Below are 19,141 nucleotides of genomic sequence, written 5' to 3'. Positions count from 1 at the left end.
GGATATTGTTGAAACTACTATCAATAAGAAAGTTTCTAATTTTCATAAACCCCAAGAAATTATAGCTAATAGATGTCCTGTTTACCTACGTCTACCTTGGCTAGGTAACATCAGTGACCGATTTGCTAAGTAAATTTCTTTGTCTGTGCAACGGTGTTATTTTGCATCGAATCCGCGTGTTGTTTTTTTTTCAACCAGGCCTATGTTGCTGTCTATTCGTAAAGATGTTCTTATCCCCACCATAATAATTCTATTATTTATTTATTTATTTAAATGTAGTTGCAGTGCGCACTATGTTGGACGAACATCGCAAAGGTTAGATTTCCGTTTGAAACAACATGTACCATCAAAGATTCGTTATGCAAATTTTTCAGCCTCGGATGTTCTGAATAATACGTATGGTTCTGCGATTTGCAACCATCTTATAAATAACCATGCGTGTGCTACGAATTTCAGTGCTGACATGTTTACGATCCTTAGTAAGTCGCACTCTCCCTATCATTTGAAAATTTTAGAGACGCTTTTTATTAAGTTTGTGAGACCTTCTCTTTGCAAGTAAAAAAAGAAAATCTTCTAGGACTTAATTTAGTTTCTATGTAATTTTTCCCCCGTTTTATTTATTTATTTTTTTCCTACCTCCGCCATATTCATGACTTTTTATGTTTTAAATTGTATTTTCCTCGATTTAGCTTTTATAAGCGAGGAACGAAACCTGGTTAGCTAACCTTTATTTTCATTTTTTATTTTTTAAATTCATTATGCTTATTGGTCTGCATTTAGCCATTATTAAATTCTGTACCCCCCCCCTCCGGAAAATGTTCAAACATGTTAAGACCAGGTACGCACCTGATATAATCAATAGATTAAATGCATTAATAAAAATTAAAAGTAAAATCAGGACTACCCAGGCAAATCAGACCTTCTTAAATTCGTGTTGAACAACAAAGTTTGTCCCGCTTTTATTTTATTTAAAATAGAGCGAGCTAAGTTACATCCTGGACAAAAAATAAAAAGTGATTTTATCTCTAATTTTTTGTCTAAGCTTTCTTGTATTCTGGCACGTTTAAACAGGAAATATCATGAAATTTGGAAAGATTCGGTTGGCAGTTTGTCGTTTTTGGAGAAAATTAGATTTTCTAGATATGTTGCAATAATTCACGAACGTAGCCTTTCTAGGTTATCGTTAAAAAAGCAAAAGAATTTGCAACATTTGATCTTCAAAAAATATGGTTGTTCGACGAACCCTATTGTTACTCAGAACGTTTTAAACCTCTCTTCTGAGCAGTTGTCTGAGCTTGAACTTATTATTCTTTCGCATGGCTTGGACTTCTGCATTCCTCCCGTACCCTCAAAGCGTGAAGAGATATATGCTGAATTTGAACGTTTTTTTTTTGCTCAATTAAAAAGACTTTCTCCTGTTTCCGACTCTATGGTCAGTGACATTAAGGCGAAACTTAATGATGTCACACATTCTTATGCGGGCACGCCTATTTCGTTTTGTGAAGCAAAATGGCGAAGTGAACATTATCGTATAATCAAAGCACTTCTCCATAATAAATCTTTAGTCATCACAAAACCCGATAAATGTTCTGGCATTGTCACCAGGATTTTGTCAATAAAATGATGACTATCCTGGGGGACACCTCTAAATTTGTTAAATTGGGTCCGGTAGATACTCATGATTCTACTGTTTCTATCGAGATCAAGTTCCAAAAACAACTTGTCAAATGTGTTAAAAATGGTGTTCTTCCCACTTTCATTTCTAATTCGACCTACTGGTTCTATTCGCCGTCGTTTGTATGGTTTGCCTAAGACCCATAAAGAGGGGGTACCGTTGAGACCCATATTATCTATGATAGGGTCTTGTCAACATAAGCTAGCAAAATGGTTGACAATTATTTTAGAACCTTTTTTTGAACTTTATAGTTCATATTGTATTAAAGATTCTTTTAGCTTTGCTAACTTTATACAAAATTATACTCATTCAGACAAATTTATGTGTTCCTTCGATATTTTCAGTCTTTTTACTTGTATCCCATTGTTAGAGACTATTAATATTTGTCCTGACGCTTTATATCGGAGTAAACTTCCGACTCCCCCACTTCCAGAAAATATGTTTGTAGAATTGATGAAATTCGCCACTATGTCGGTAGAATTCCGTTTCAACAATATTAGGTACAGACAGACGGATGGTGTGGCAATTGGTTCTCCATTGGGACCAGCGTTGGCTAATATCTGTGTGGGTTTTCATGAACAGAGTCTATTGCCTGGTTTATGTAAACCAGACATTTATTTTCGTTACGTTGACGACACTTTCTGCTTATTTGACACACACACACAAACACACACACACACACACACACACATATATACATATATACTGTGTATATATATATACTGCATATATATACTGTATATATATATATCTATATATATATACTATATATATATACTGTATATATATTGTATATATATATATCTACATATATACACTGTATACATATATACACTGTATATATATACTGTGTGTGTATATATAATGTATATATATCTATATATACTGTATATATATACTGTATATATATATACAGTATATATATATATATATATGCTGTATATATAAATATACTGTAAATATATATATACTGTATATATATGTATATACTGTATATATATATATATATATATATATATATATATATATATATATATATACTGGATGTAGCCTCTGATAATTACGGAATGTACTTGTCATTTCGTAATCGTTACCATAGTTACTAACCGATTTGATGACGCACTTATTATTTTTTGTAAATATTCTCTTTGTATGTCTCCAGAGAGCCATTAATAATTGGTGTCTTACTTAGATCGATTAGTGGCCAGCCTCTGGCGCCATTTTCTTTTCGTGTAAATTTTTAAAGAGTGTTGGGGTGGGACTTGATGACATTACTGATAGCATTAGTGAACACACCCAAGTAAACAGTGTTAATCAACTTAATAGATATTTGCAGGACGGGTAACAAAGATTGACATCACGAATTACATAGTAGAAATGTTCAATAATTATTTCAAAAGACTATCTTGTGTCAGATTTTCTCAGTTGCCCCATACTGGCAAGTTCTGGGTTAGCCCCCAAATTTTTTTTTCTGAGTAGATTTCCGTTGTTTCTTTTTGTCATTCATTAGTGTAATACAGTTGAATATATTTGGTACATGATCAGTTCTTACTTACGTGCTTCCCTGCGAAGACAACATTAAACACAAGGTCGGTCAAGCTCTTCAACATGAGACACATTTGATGGAAACAAAAATAAAAATTGCTCCAGTTAAAAATTCTTTACTGTCGAGAACAGAATAAACGAAATGCAACATAAGAACAGATACTACACTTTCTTCCTCGACAAAATGTCAAGTACACGTAAATCGAGGTTCCAAACTCGACAATGAATCCAACAAAAACTGGGCCATTTTTATGACTTTTTGCTGTCGGATTGATGCAAAATGTTCTGTGTAGTCCTAGGAGATCCACTCTCACAAACCTTGCCTCCCAGTTTTCGGGAAGAGCACGTTCATCGATTCTTGTCAGAAGCACCTTCACCGGGGAATGTCGACGGGGCTACTCATACTTTTAAAGATATGAATGGGGAAACTGTTTTTCACACATTTCGCCCTTGTATTACATCTTATACAAAAGTCAGTGCAGTTTGACTGTATTATTGGGGATGCTGCTGATGATGATGATGATCATGATGATGATGACGACGACGACGACGGCGATGATGATGATGATGATGATGATTAGCATCATCCATTTCATATGAAATCAGATAAATCTATTGTTGGCATTCGTTTTCCCGATATCTTTCAAGTTAGAATTCCTTCTAGAAAGGCATCAGGTACTCATGGGTGGGGTCACGAGAAAGTTGGCAACATCTTTGAGTGAAATTGTTTCTCTCAAATGAACTGGATTCAAACTTAGCACACCCAGGTTTTCAGTCTGAGTCTTTAACCACTTCGCCACCGTCAAATCCCCGCCATCCAATGATAATCGGGTACACGTTATTAATCGTCTAATAAAAAATTGCAATGACTTTCATTCATTTCATATGAATCACATGATTCCGTTGTTGGTTTTGTATTTTTGTTATAGAAAGACGCCGTGTATTTACGAAAAGGACCAAGTGAATCTTTCCAACACCCCTTAGTGAAAGCGTTTCTGTGGAACGAACTGGATTTGAACATGGCACAGCCAGATTGCCAGTCCGTGCCGTTAATCACTAAGCGACCGTCACCCCCTTGTTGGTGTTGCTGCTGATGTGCCTGTTGTTATGAGGTTTCGAAATGAAGTATTTTTCTTCGTTGTTTTGGACAACTTTTAAAAACTTATATATATATATATATATATATATATATATATATATATATATATATATATATATATATATATATATATATAAAATAAAGAAAGTTAAAGCCCCCCCTCTCTTTGGGTTGAGCACTTCCTAAATATATTTACACCCGACACATAGTTAAGCTATTAAGCAATCCCCACTATTAATTTGTTTGTAAAAAAGCTGATTGTTAGAGCACTTTTGCGACGGGCGGGTGTGGATGTAATACACACTCGAGGAGATATATTTACGGCACTGATTCGTGCTCTGATGGTGAGAGCTGCTGATTGTTAATACGACGGTTGTAGGTTCGATTCACGTCTGGGGAAAGGTGTATGTCTAGTCTAGCAGCACTGATGAATTGTGATACAACGGAGCAGTACTGTATGTGGATGACATATATATATATATATATATATATATATATATACATATATATATATATGTATGTATGTATGTATGTATGTATGTGTGTGCGCATGTGTATTCATACTGTATATCCGTTGGAGTGGCCTACGCATTTGTTTTGTAAGTGTATACCTTATAAAGTAAACACTGTAAATTATAGACTCCATTGAATGTGTAGGTGGGACGAAGACAGTTACAACCACTCCAAGTCAGGATGAATGACAAAGATGAAAATCAGCTCTCATAACAACACCTCAGGAAGAAACCAGATTATAGATGTGGACAGGATGATGATGGCAACCTTCTGTCTTGTGAGACAACGACGTTCTGCATCTACTCTCATGCACTTCAGCGTCTGCTCTCGCTGTGCAGTCGAAGCTGGAGTTGCTTTTTCACATGTAGTCCCGGGTGAGTGATAAGGAGACCTAGGTTGGCCCTAGGTCCCTTTTTCGGCGTTGCTGCAAAGTCCGAGTTCAACGGAAAAGTAAGCCCATGCTGTGGAGCCAGCGCAGCTGCAGGAGTTGCCGGAAGGGTGTTGCAGAGATGAGGCAGTGCTTCAGCATCTTACTATGGGGAGTCAAATCCGGATTTTTGTCAGTGTATATTCTCTTACCTTTTGCTTTCTTAAGGCATCCACAAGGCATCTGTGGACAAGAGAGGTATAAAATTGCACCTCTCCTGCTGACATCGAACTCTACCCTTCTAGGGTTCTCCCTCCCCCCCGGTTCAGAAGCACCCTGGAAACATTCAATGGTGCGATCAAAAGCTACTATGACCAAATGATTGAACACTCTCGCAGAACACGATAATAATGCAGAAGACTTAATATAAAAAAATGCGAACCTGTTGTATGGCAACATGTTTCAAAGACATGCGAAGAACAGAAGAAACAGTCGCCATTACTTTTAAGTCTATTCTGACTAAGAGGTGATTTCCTACCCTCTAAAACTCCCAAATTCGGATCTCACAACCAGATTAAAAAAAAAAACAAAACAAAAAAAAAAACAAACAAAGACTATTTTTTTCGAATTACATCCTAATTCATGGATTGGATTTTGCGTTAATGTTAATAATACAAACTGTTTAGGTAATTTTTAAAAAAATGCAAATCACCCCGGTCAAGGCATGAAGTCACTTTATGTAAAGAGCTAACAAGATGAACGTTGGTTATCGCAAAGACAAGAAATTCTCATTGACCTAAGTTTTGAAATAATCCAAAATATTGTAGGAGGAAAACAGTCAGCAGGAAGAGAATTTTACAAGCCTGCAGTTATTGGGAAAGACGCTACTGAAATAGGAAGTTTTATTATACGAATGCATCAAAACAGCGAATTGATGGAGACCACCAGACGAACGAGTCGAACACCTACCACAGAATAAGATGATACAATATCAACTAAGTAACTTTCAATGACCTAGATCATAAAAAATGTATCGGATTGCTATTGTTTGTTATGCCACACATAAATAAATGTACTTTTTTTCAATTAAAATGTTGTAATTTATTTAAAAAATAAATAATTGGAAAATTTATTAAAACATGAAGAGTTATGTGCCCTTGTGATTTATTCGTTTGTTTAGGAATTTTGATTTCAATGATTTATTCGTTTAATGGCATATCAACTATTTCATATAATTTTTTAGTTGAACAGTTGATGATTCATGTTCAACAATAACGGACAAAGATTACCACTTCATCTGCTTCGTGTCAGGTGATACTTTTATAAACAGAGTTTGTTTGTCAAAGCTTTCAGCCTGTAAAGTACATCATCGCAAGGCTGTTAGCACTGCTTTGTTTCAGCTCTTTTGGCTAGATAGAGATTCCAAGTAATTCGCAATTGTATTTTTCGGTCGCTCACACTGAGAATTGAACCTTCATGATAATATCACTTTTTACAATTGATTTTTCCAAGTACTCTAACCACTGCGCCAGGAGTCCTTGTGGACACCTGAAAAAAATCGGAGGTTACATAAACCAAAACGTTGTGAAAATTACATTCAAGTTGAAATCAGAAGTTTGAAGAATCCAAATAATACGAAGTCCATATTTATTTGCCTCTCTCTCACAGACGTGATGTTGCTAGTCTCAGTCTTTTCTACAAATACCGTTATGACATGTGTTCCTCATAATTATCGTATCTATTTCCTGCTTCCTTTGTTTCAGCTCGTTTGATTCGTTGATCTTGAGGCCTTTATCAATTCGTTGTTCTAATATCTCACTGTAATACAGCTTCCTATTCCAGTAGCTTCTTTCCAAGGACTGCAAGATCATGCAATTCTTTTCCTCCTCACTGTTTGCCCTCTACCTACACTCTTGAAAAGATCAAGACTAAGGTCAATAGACATCTCCTGTCTTTGCAATAATCAGCTTTCGTTCTTTTCAGCTCCTTGCATCAAGTTGCGTCATGCTTTTGTTTTTCAAACGATTTCCATTAAAAATCTTGATCGCCAATATGAACACATTCTTAACATAAACCATCCCATAAGTAACCAAACAGGGTTCATATTATTGATCAATGCTAGTAATCCACATATTTCGAGTGACAATTATTTCGTATAATGAAACCTTATCCTCGAGTGTCTCTTGGACTTGATAAGTGATTACAGTATAATAAAACAACCATCTTAAACTATTTATGCAGTTTGCTTTTTTTATTGGGTCATTATATTTAGGACAAAGATTGATAAAGGATTGATGATTCCACACTAGTATTAATCACATGGCGCATTTTTTAACGCATAAAAGATTTGGTGTACCTAAGAGTATTCTAAAGTTGTAACGTGATCGTTACATTTTCACAGTATGTTGTATGTAGGGACAGTCGCAAAGGAACAAAGGAAAGAAATTCGACATGCTTTTCATTTTCAGTTGAAAAAATGAAAATGGCATTTATTAAAGGTCGTTTTGTCCCTAAACCACGGACACGTAATTTTCCAAGTCAGTGACTATATGGGCACACCCCGGCTTTTTTTCTCGAGGGCAATTACCCGCTTCCTAGTTCGCAGCTACAACGAGCTACTATCCTGCAGTTCGCTCTATGATACTCGGTCATTTGACATTTTCATTCAAAGTTCGGATTCCATCTTCAAAGTTGCTTGATTCGCAATGTGTGTAACGTTATATACGTGTTAACATGTAGGGTCCTAATACGTTGTAGATTCTATCGCAAAGGCGACTAAGACAAGAAATAACTCAACCCATTTTTTTCGTTGAAATAACATTTATTTCCGGGTACTTTCTCAAATAAAACGTGAACACAATCCTCACTTACGTGATTGTGATTGTTATCCTCTTTCTAACGTCATCCCCGTTTGCGCATTTTTTATAACCTTTTTCCTTCTTCCTTGCCGTGACGTCATCTGGCATGCAGCTCGGACATTTGCATATAGCTGTCATACGCGCATCGGCGCTCTGTTACACGTGGTTAAAAGTCTCTTTTGGGGTTTCTTTTATCCCTTTTTCTCCGCTGTGACGTCATCTCGCTCCACTGCTTGGTCATTTTCATAGGGGAGATGCCGCTGCTGCTATGGACGTGTTCCATGGCTTTGTTACAAAGTCATAAAATTCACTAACTAAGAATAACATATATTAACACTTTAGTTGGTCATTGTGAACAGAATAAGAACAATCTACCCCCGTAAATCAAACGAAACTTCCAGCTCAAACTTTTGTTCAGGTTCTCGAATCTAACATAAAACCTTTAAAAAAATATGCACCTGAAATAGTCGGAGATGATGATATTGCGAATATTGAATCCAAAAATGAGAATTGTAGTCCGAAAAATCCATATAATACATCAACAACTTCCACCGAATTATGTTAGCGGTTTTTATTATAACAAGGACACGTGGATTCATGCCTTAAAAATCATGATCGAATGTCAACATTGATGGCTTAAAAACAAAATGTTTCTATTTTTGAAATTTGTTTCTGTGTTTGTGACTTTATAAACAGCGATTAAAACATAAAATAAAAAAAATTAAATGTTTTCATGCGGGGAGTAAGGGATTCATGCCTTTCAATTAAATGATTTCTTCAAAGTTAAAGAAAAAACATGATCCGTTTCAATCGGAATATGAACTTAGTGCGCCAATTTTTTTTTTTTTTTAGCGAATCGGTAGTCATTACGCCAGCCGATGTCTCTGCACGGTAAATGGGAAACGCGTGCAGACAAAAAAATAAAAAAACAAACAAACAAACAAAAAAAAACAAAGAAAGAAAAGCGATGAACACATTTAAATTATCAAGAGAAATTGGAGAAATATACGGATATCAAAAGAAAAGAAAACAGAAACAATTGAAAAACAGACAGGAAAGAAAGAGAAAAAATGCATTCAAAGAACAGGAAGCGATAATCGTCTGATAGTTTAAAAAAGTCTATATTGCGCATGACCGGAAGTACTTTCTTGATTCTTTAATCAATTTGCCGTGTATCTTGTTTATTATTCTTTGTCTGTCTGTCTCTTCCCTCTGTTCAATCTCCCTTGTTTAACAATTCCGTAATCACAGTTAATCAATTTGAATAATAAATTATTTGGTTGTATTTCCGGAAAAATAGTAATCGAATACTTTTTTTTTTACATATAAAACTAAATCAGAGTATTGCTTGTGTTCCAATTCTTAAAGTAAACAGAACCTACAGAAATCCAAAGGTCGACTAACTTAAGCCTTTCAATACATATAACAATCAACAAATACCGTTTATGACAATTAACAGTTTACAATAGAAACTTACCAGAATTGACCGAATATACAAAATACACCAGTTTATATGGAGTCCAAAATGTCATTTACATTGATCAGCAAAAACATGTCATTTGCATAATTGAACATGATTCACTTCGTTATTGCGGATGTCTGTATTCAACTGTTGGTTTGAGATAGCCATTTTCTCCTTACCATTGTAGGCACAGCACGCAACTCGCGTTTACCCCTTCTAACGATGAGAATATGTAACGAAGCCGAATAAAATTGCCACCACACAAGAAATACTGCACTCTGATTCCATAAGAAATACTGCACTCTGATTCCGCTTAGCAGCCACGTTAACGTGGTTAAAGCGCTTCAGGCGATTCGCGAAAAACTAACCCCTAATCAAAAAAAGAAAAAAGGTAAAGCGTATGAGGATACTTTTTTCTATATATTCAGAAAAATAATAGGGTGAGAATATAAAATAATAACTTTGAGAAATGTAATAAAGTTTATGTTAAGTAGATACAAACACACAATCTCTATTATATTTTCCTTATTTACTTTAAGTTAGAAAATATAATTTGTAAATGTTCGGTAGCTTGTTAAAAAGTGAGGTAAGCTAAAAACAAAATACGATTAAAAAGAATTAGAGATTAGAAAAGGATCATTAATTAATGCCTCTTTCTTTCCTTGTTGAGTCACATGCAATTTTCCAATTTGTTTTTTTAGGCTGAGTTAGCTTTTGCACGCGATAAGAAATCTATTCTCCTATATTTTGTTTGTGTATTTCTATATTCATATTAAACCCCCTTTTTCATTTTTATTTCAAAAGAAAATACAGCTTTGTTATACATGGGTCGTGGAATTGCATTCTTCTGCTAAAGATCTAGCTTATTTGCATATTCTTTTAAACAATTATTTTAATTAATTCCCTATTAATTTTTTTCGGTTTTCTTATGAGGTAATCATCTTTAGTTAACTATTACATGTAATTATATTCATGCAGATATTCTACATGATTTATACTTGCGTAATATTTCCGTAAAAAGTTTATAGTAAACATAAAACTCTTTCTATATATATTTATGTATGCGTATATATTTTTGTTTAAAAAAGTTTGCCTACCAAACTACTCTGTCAGTTTTTGGTCTACAAACATGGAACTTCATATATCGGGTATTCGAACCCATGAAAAACTTAATATTTGGGTTTTAGCCAGGGAAAAATCGGTGCAAAAATGTGAAAATTAAAAAAGATGAAATTTGCCAGGTGATGGTGGAACGATGGCGTTACGTAATAGCTGTTGGTTCATGCTTTAATTTTTAGCCTTGCAGCAAACATGTCTTCATAGCCCCGATATCAACGTCAAAGGGATAAATAAATCGTAAACTGAACGTTTTCGTTTCGATTCTCAGTAGTGGCACACGAGTCATTTTTTTATTTTTTTACTTTTTAAATCACTAATATATATTGGGTGCAATATAATCTATAATATAAATCTCACCTGTCTGTTTAAATGTATGTATGTATGTATGTATGTATGTATGTATGTATGTATGTATGTATGCCTAAAATTTTCGACAGAGGCGACGGATTTTCACAAGACCGGTATCGTTTTGAAGCTCGACCCTTCGGATGACAAATATCGAAATATTAATTAATTTAATTCCTTTACCCTCAGCTTGGAACTTTTCTACAAGGGGAGTCGTTTTTTTCGCCGATATTTTTGAAATCGCCCCCTCTTTTTGATTGACTACCCTTAATTTAAACCTACGCCACTTCCGGTTTGGCAATGGACGCAACGGCAAAGACGTCACGTTCTTTTTTCACCTTCTATTCCTCCTTCACAGTACCAGTTCGAGCCTGCCTGCCTACTACCGCTATTTTTTTCTCAACACACACCTCCAAGCATCCGGGCAACGCCGGGCACCTAGGTTAGAATGATACTAAATTCGAAATCTGCTTTAATTAAAATACCATATTTAAGCGTATTTTACGACCGGACAATGCCGTGTGGCCTGCTAGTACTAATATATTTATCTATTTATCTCGATTTATTATCTTATTTCCATTCTATGATAAATAAACTTGCTTGTCGTCCTGTTATTTTATTCTCAAATGACTGTCTAATTATGTTTAAATTGTTTATTTACTCCGTGAACTGGAAATCTCGTTCTCTACTTTATCCATGAGTGATTTTATTTCATTGATTTTGTGAGTTGGAAATAAATATTTAATAATTGCCTTTTTTTTTAATTAAAAATAATTGAAATGAAGTTTTTAATTCATATGACGTCTTTAAAGAAGGTTAAAACGATAATATTACTTCTTTCTGTAAAATCAATTATTCATTTAACTTTACAGAAATGAATGGGGAAGCTTTCAACTGCATACGGTTCTTTTCAATCATATTCGTTTTCACTCTCGTTTCTCTTATTCGTCCTTTAGTCCTCACATTCCAGAAGGGGTGTTTCTGACAAAGGAGAAAGAATTGCTGCTGTTCGTGTCAGTATCTATTACATCTAACACTTATCGTTGGCAAGTTTTTTTACTTTGAAGTCCTATACTCGTGTTTTTAACTCGTTACATCAAGTGGCTTCATGCTTTGTATGACGTGATTTCCATAAAACAGAACCAAAAAAAAAAAAGAAGGAAACGCTTATGTATTATTGAAAGTTTACGCATTCATTTCGTTAAAATGAATCATTTTAAAGAATAAATCGTTTTTGGCTCTTCTAAATTACTAATAAAATTGATCAAATTACAAACGATATTTGAAAAGTGTCAACATCAATTATATTATTTAATTGTTAGACTCCGTTTTATATTGTTTATTACAGATTTCTATCCTCATTTTTTTGATAATTAGAACGAACGATTTGTTTTGCTTTAGTGCTATGACTTCGATGAATTGAGAGCATTGTTATAAAAAAGTGCTAGAGATATATGCAGATTTAGAGTAGATTGGACCATATATATACATATATATATATATATATATATATATATATATATATGTGTGTGTGTGTGTGTGTGCGCGTGTGTGAGTATGCATATATAAAGAGAGAGAGAGAAATATATATATATACACACACACACACACACACATATATATATATATATATATATATATAGAGAGAGAGAGAGAGAGAGAAAGAGAAAGAGAGAGAAAGAGAGAGAAAGAGAGAGAGAGAGAGAGTGGGTGATGCAGTTAAAGCCAGTGTCTCAGATAATGTTAGATTAAACATGGTCACAGTGTCTACGTAACTAAATACCATAATTCTATGTACGAAATGAGAAGAAACCAAAATCGTATTTAGATTTCTATCATTCCAGTCATCATAGAAGCCAGCGGACTCATAAATAATAATTTAACACTACCTGGGAACCAAGTGCAAGAGAGAGGATGGGAGAGAGAGAGAGAGAGAGAGAGAGAGAGAGAGAGAGAGCAACAATTGAACATATAGGAACAGTAAAAACTCTAATAAAATCTCTCGGTTGGAGTCTCTGAAATAGTGAAATGGTGAATATATGGCATTCGGTAGGATGCCTCATCTCCAGCATAAAAAAGAGAAAAATAAAAAATTAAATAATACGTATATACATTTATTTTAATTCTTCTGACTACTGTGCCTATCTTGTGTGTTATTTTCACAATATTTCGGTCTTACATAGACCTCCAACCTTTTTCAGGCATATCTTTTCGAATTCCGTAATCTTTCTGTCGAACACTAAAATTTGCACAGAATTTCGAACGGAACATTTTATTCAATGCATGTGAGTAGCATTCTCTCGTCCTGTCAGCCATGACTGAGTAGAAGTCCTAAGTAATTCGCAATTGTATTTTAAGTGGACCTTTGTTGTAGTGTAAATAATACTTGGTAAAATACCGTTGTGAGTTACACTCTTCTGGAGGTTGAAAGTTCAATTCTCAGTGCGGGCAAAACTCAAAATACAATTACAAATATATATATATATATATATATATATATATATATATATATATATATATATATATATATATATATATATACAAAGTTCAGATGTCACCGACCGACAAACTTACGAACAAAGCCTCTTAATGAGACACGTGGACGTATATACAACTTTTATTAAGGTATTCTGAACCGCTTAATTTTTTCACTCCACTCGTTTCTTCCTTTCTCATTGCTTGACTATTCTTCTTTTGATGCTACTGTAATATGAAACGCCCCGAAGCAATAAAAATTTTCCCGAAGAGCCTTTTATGTTGTCGTTGAGATGTTTATTACTGCAAATCTGGGCTTCCGTACAAACATCTCCATTCAATCACTCGATCGATATTTTCACCGTATTTCTTTTTTTTTTCTCAATGAAGCGATACAACGGAAGCTGAAGAATGAAAATAATTAATTTTTCTATTTCAATTTGCGTCGTGTTAGCAAGACGGATGCTGCGAAAGCGAAAGCGACTTCCAGCAACATCATTATCTTCTTTACAATTATTATTGTAGCTGGAGTCGATGCTTTCAAGTATCGATATCGAAATTCGAATTTCGATAAAATAATGGAGACCTGTCTCAGTTTTCAAATGAGAATTAGTCTATCCAATAAAAAGATGATCTATGTTTTTGTTAGATGTTGCGTCAGTAAAGACAACTATCAAAAAAAAAACATCTTAAAAGGCGGTCAATTGTTTTAAACAATTGACCGCCTTTTAAGATGATTTATGTTATAAAACTATATTGGACGCATTATGTAGCAAAATTATTACCTTTAACGCGCACATAGACACTTTTTTTTACATGGTAGTCATCACTTATCAAGGCCGGGCAGCCACTCGGGGATAAGGGTTATTGCGTGTACAGTAATCAATGGGATAATATCGTAGTAATCGTAAGTAATGGAGATTTGATAAAGTGTCTTACTTAAGAGGGCAGTTTATCAGGAATTTGTTTATGTTGGACTTGAAGACATCCAGGTTGTAGTCAGGAGGGAAACAGGCAAACGGAAGAGAGTTCCACAGGCGTGCGCTTCTAAGAAAGAAGCTTTATCTTTATCTGTGTATAAATCAAAACGTAGATTCCACATACACGTTGAATTACAACTATTATGATTTATTCCACTTTAATATAATAAATCTCTTTACTTTTATACTGTATCCACATACGTCATCATGTAAGATTGCTCACTGACAACAACAAGTGGTGTTCCCTGGAGTCTGGATGACAGTAAGTCTCCCTTGATTTCCATTACTCTCCACCTCTTTCGATAACTTTTGCAAATAAATTTGCATCATCGCAACAGCCACTTGCAATCATTGATTTCTCGCTGATAATGACCATTTGTCATTAATTGAATTTGGGTTGCGATAAGCCTCACTAAGATCCGAGTTTTCATCGCATTAATCCAGTGGCGTTCTAGTTAGTGTTTTCTCTTCTTGATATTTCAACCCGTCTCGACCCGTGTCAACTACTTGGTGTGGTGTAAGTTGTTGCTGGCATTACATTTTTAGGGGAGGGATTTTTCATTCATCATTTACTATCTCAAAAGAAAATCAATTAATCTTTTGGTTTTTTTTTTTTCATCTTTTCCAGGTTTGTTCGAATGCTAATGGATCAATGCCTAGCCGATCATTTTATCGATCCTTGTTCATAACTGACCACATCGTCTCTCTTGGTTCGGCTGCTGCCGTTTTTCGTCGCTTCTCGATCGGGAGCCACGAAGATCCCCAACCGCGACGACCATGTCTTCGACGCTGATTTTCGCCCGGAACAACAATAACAATGACGCCGAAGAGCAGAAAACTAGTCTACTTCAGGACACGGACAACTATGACCCAGAGTGTTACTCGGACGAGGATGTATTTGTCGACGAGAGTGCTGCAGGCGAGAATGCGGCGGCCACAAAGCCGTTAATGCATCCGAGGGATCGATCGAAAGTGAAGACCCGCCGACCACCATGTCGATGCCGGTACATGGTTCGACCCATCTGTTGTTTCTTGTTGCTCATCAGTAGTCTCGGGTCTCTCATGGCTTTAATTTTATATCTAATTGGTTCTTTCAACGAACCGTCTCCGGAAACAACAAAGGGAGATAACCTGAGTAAAGAACAGGTAAACACGCCAGGAGATCTGCTAAGCTCGGACTCGAATTTAATTGGATGTTCTAAGATATCGGTTGAAGACGTGTGGGTGATGGGTGTACCGAAATTGATCACCGAATCAGCTATTCGATTGGTCGACGTAAACCAAGATGGAGAACTTGACGCCATCTTGGGATTCGGAACAGGTATGTGTTTTCCTTGTTGGGGGTCTCTTTCAAAGAAACAATATTGCATAAAACCCTTATATATATATATATATATATATATATATATATATATATATATATATATATATATATATATATACATATACAGGGACACCCCCACCCCCAAAAAACGGGCCCCAACTATAATTAAGCCTCGTTTCTTAGTGTTTTTGTCCGATTGAAATGAAACTTTGCTCATAACTAGTTTATTATATTCAAAACATCACATCAAAGCACTAGGATATTTGGCCTTTTTTCTCCGTTCTACAGCATATGTTCTAGATGGCCTCCATTTAGCTTTTGTTTTGTTTTTTGGGGACACCCTGTATATATATGTTGTTTCGTGGAACAACAGTGAAAATAAGAACAATCAAGTCGAGGTTCGGTTAAGGAACAAGTGTATTAACAATAATGTAGGAAAACGTGTATATCTGCTGGGCACTCGGCTAGCAGTTGAAGTGCAGTCGCATCTCTCTCAGCGGTGTTGGAATTGCGCTATCTATAGTGCTAATCGGTGTAAATTCCTCTGTTCAAGGAAAGCCGGTATAACAATATATATATATATATATATATATATATATATATATATATATATATATATATATATTTAATATATATATATATAACCCTAAATTGTTCAATGTAACACAGTTCTCTCAATAAATAAGCTTTAAGACATTAAGATACATAAATCATAAAACTAACTGATATTAATTATGACACATCAATATACGCCTAAATTATGTATGTATACATATTTTTAAAATAATTTAAGTTGAGATTCCATTTATCTAATTTTCTTCAGTCATCTTTACGCAGTTTTTGATTACTGTTTCGGTATGAATGTGGATGCTTTTATATAATTCAGTTCAAATTACATTTAAATTACTTATAATAGTGAAGCGTCCCGTGTCTAAAAACATGTTTTGAACGTGTTAAGAACGTGGTAAAAATAAATGTAAAATTGTTGATAATTGTGATTTACAAAATGGTATGGAAGTAACAGTTTTTTGAAAATTAATTTATTAATTTACATTACAACATATATATATATATGTATAATATATATATATATATATGAATATATATATATATGTGTGTGTATATATATATATATATATATATATATATATATATATATATATATACAGCAAAAGTACCCGTCGTTGATTGTGTTTAAAAAACAGCCTACAGAAAATGGACTCTGATTTATGAAAGTATGATAGGTTATGCAAAAGGAAGGGGTGTAAAGAGTTAGCTTCTAATTTGGGGGTATCAAAACCAAAGCAAAATATGATGAAAGTTAAAATAAAATAGATAAACTCCATAATTTATTATACCATACCTGTTCACACTGAAGCACTTATCACAATATTCTGTGGATCTATATTAAAAAAACCTTGTTAAACTTTGTGACATATTTCCATTCTATGGAGGTCAGGTGCGAACGAACACCCCATAATTTTATTATACCATATTTCTTCAAACTGAAACATAATTATCAAAGTATACTTACGCAGATATATATGAAAAGTCTTTATTAAAGTGTGTGCCTATTTCCATTCTATGGAGGCCAGGCGCGAACGCAGACCCCACAATATTATTACACCATCCCTATTTAATTTAAAACATACTTATCAAAGTATTCTTATGTACATCTATATCAAAAACACTTGTAAACTTTTTTTTTAATTTTTAAATTTTTTATTTCCATACTTTGTGGATCAGGCGCGAACGTAGACCCCACAATTCTAATGAACCACCGTTCTTCCAGATCAAACATACCCATTCCTGTGTCTCGATACATCTTCTATCATTATATCTAATCAGTTTTTTAAAATAGTCAACCATATAGGAGTCTATTCGTGACCAGACACACACAGACATTCAGCTTTATATTATAGATATATAGATATAAGTCCTGGATATGACCTTAAACTATATTCGATGGTGAGGCCCCAGCTTGTGGGATTTTGGGAGTGTGGAGCCACTCCTTAATTTACATTGCTCTCAGGTCCACTCTCATCCGGAGCGGCAGTACCTGTTAAGGTCCCAACTATGGGTTAAATAGAAACCGACTTGGAAAAAAAAAACATATTCTATTAAAAAAACATTTCTTCAAAATCACTAGATTCGGCATTAAATAACCTGAAACGGGTTGATATGCCGAAAAACAAAAACAACCAACCAACCAACCATAGATAGATATAGATATAGATTTTGAAATACATATCCCAGCATGTGTTTTAATATGGATGATTTAAAAAATTGATAAAAATTCGTAGAGAAATAACTGTCCATAGTGTGCCTTTATAAAAATATCCTCACGCTCGATAGAAAAGAATATCTGGGTGTTCGTGTTCAAACCTAGACAGCTGTATCGCTCATAGAAAAATACGAGTGTGCTTTGTTCATTGTAATTTCACAAATACCGAAAAAGAACATCAAACTTGAACACCAAAGAAAAAAATATGAACACTTGTAAAATAAAACTCTACAGATCATTCTTAACTCAGTTTATAAGACCAATATTTTTAAAAGAGATTCTTACGCCAAAAGCTATCCAATAAATAAGAAAAAAAAACAATAACAGAAACAGAAACTTCATATAAAATATAAATATAAAAATATAACAATACATAAAAATACAGGTTAAGTCCAAAAATTCAGTACTCAAAGTTAAGACACCGGAAATGGACTCGATTTACCTAAATATGGAACGGAAGTAACTAAACATTAAGCAAAACTACGCAACCACATCGAAATACTTCTTGTTTTATCATGAAACAATAAAAAATATTTTTAAAAATCATATTTTTTACATTTATATAAATATATATTTTTATATTCAAAATATATTTTTTATATCTAAAATATATTCATATGGAAACATTTTATTTCCAAAAGTAATTTAAACTTTCATAAGTTTACATTTCTATAAATAACTTTCTAAGTATTTAAAATGTATTCCATTTATTCATTTTAAGAAATTTTTCTATAAAAAATGTTTCAAATATTTAATATTAAAAATTAAGGTTAATAAAAATAAAACTTTCATACATAGTTTATGCCAAACTTTCATGCATTGTTTATGGCAAAATTCTGTGATTAAACTTACTAAAAACAACATAAACATATTATTTCAAAAAGACACCATTTATAGAAATGTAAACAATAAAAATTCTTTTTTTGTGATAACATAAGTGTTAAAATAAAAATATATTTATAGAAATGTAGAAAATGAAAGATCATTATTTTTATTGTTTCATGATAAAACTAGATATGTTAAACTAAAATAATTAAAAAAAATAAATTATTTCCATATGGTTTCGCATTTCGTTTCATGTTTACTGACTTCCGT

General features: G+C 33.8%; 1 protein-coding gene across 2 annotated transcripts in view; it reads left to right on the top strand.

Annotated features, from left to right (window-relative positions):
* Window positions 1–19,141, top strand: part of LOC145278028 (uncharacterized) — a 211,447-nt gene that overhangs the window by 124,949 nt on the left and 67,357 nt on the right. The window contains exon 1 of one of the 2 annotated variants that reach the window (XM_080130240.1): window positions 15,070–15,759. The exons of the other annotated variant lie outside the window; for it this stretch is intronic. Coding sequence (XP_079986366.1) covers window positions 15,216–15,759 — 544 coding nt within the window. The 5' untranslated portion in view covers window positions 15,070–15,215. Of the gene's footprint in view, window positions 1–15,069; window positions 15,760–19,141 lie in introns of those variants that run through there. 2 annotated transcript variants of the gene reach the window in all.

Source organism: Euprymna scolopes, chromosome 6 (genome assembly GCF_053919585.1).
Source record: "Euprymna scolopes isolate OS-2025 chromosome 6, ASM5391958v1, whole genome shotgun sequence".
NCBI classification, from domain to species: Eukaryota; Metazoa; Mollusca; class Cephalopoda; order Sepiida; family Sepiolidae; genus Euprymna; species Euprymna scolopes.
This window is presented reverse-complemented; position numbering and strand designations above follow the sequence as displayed.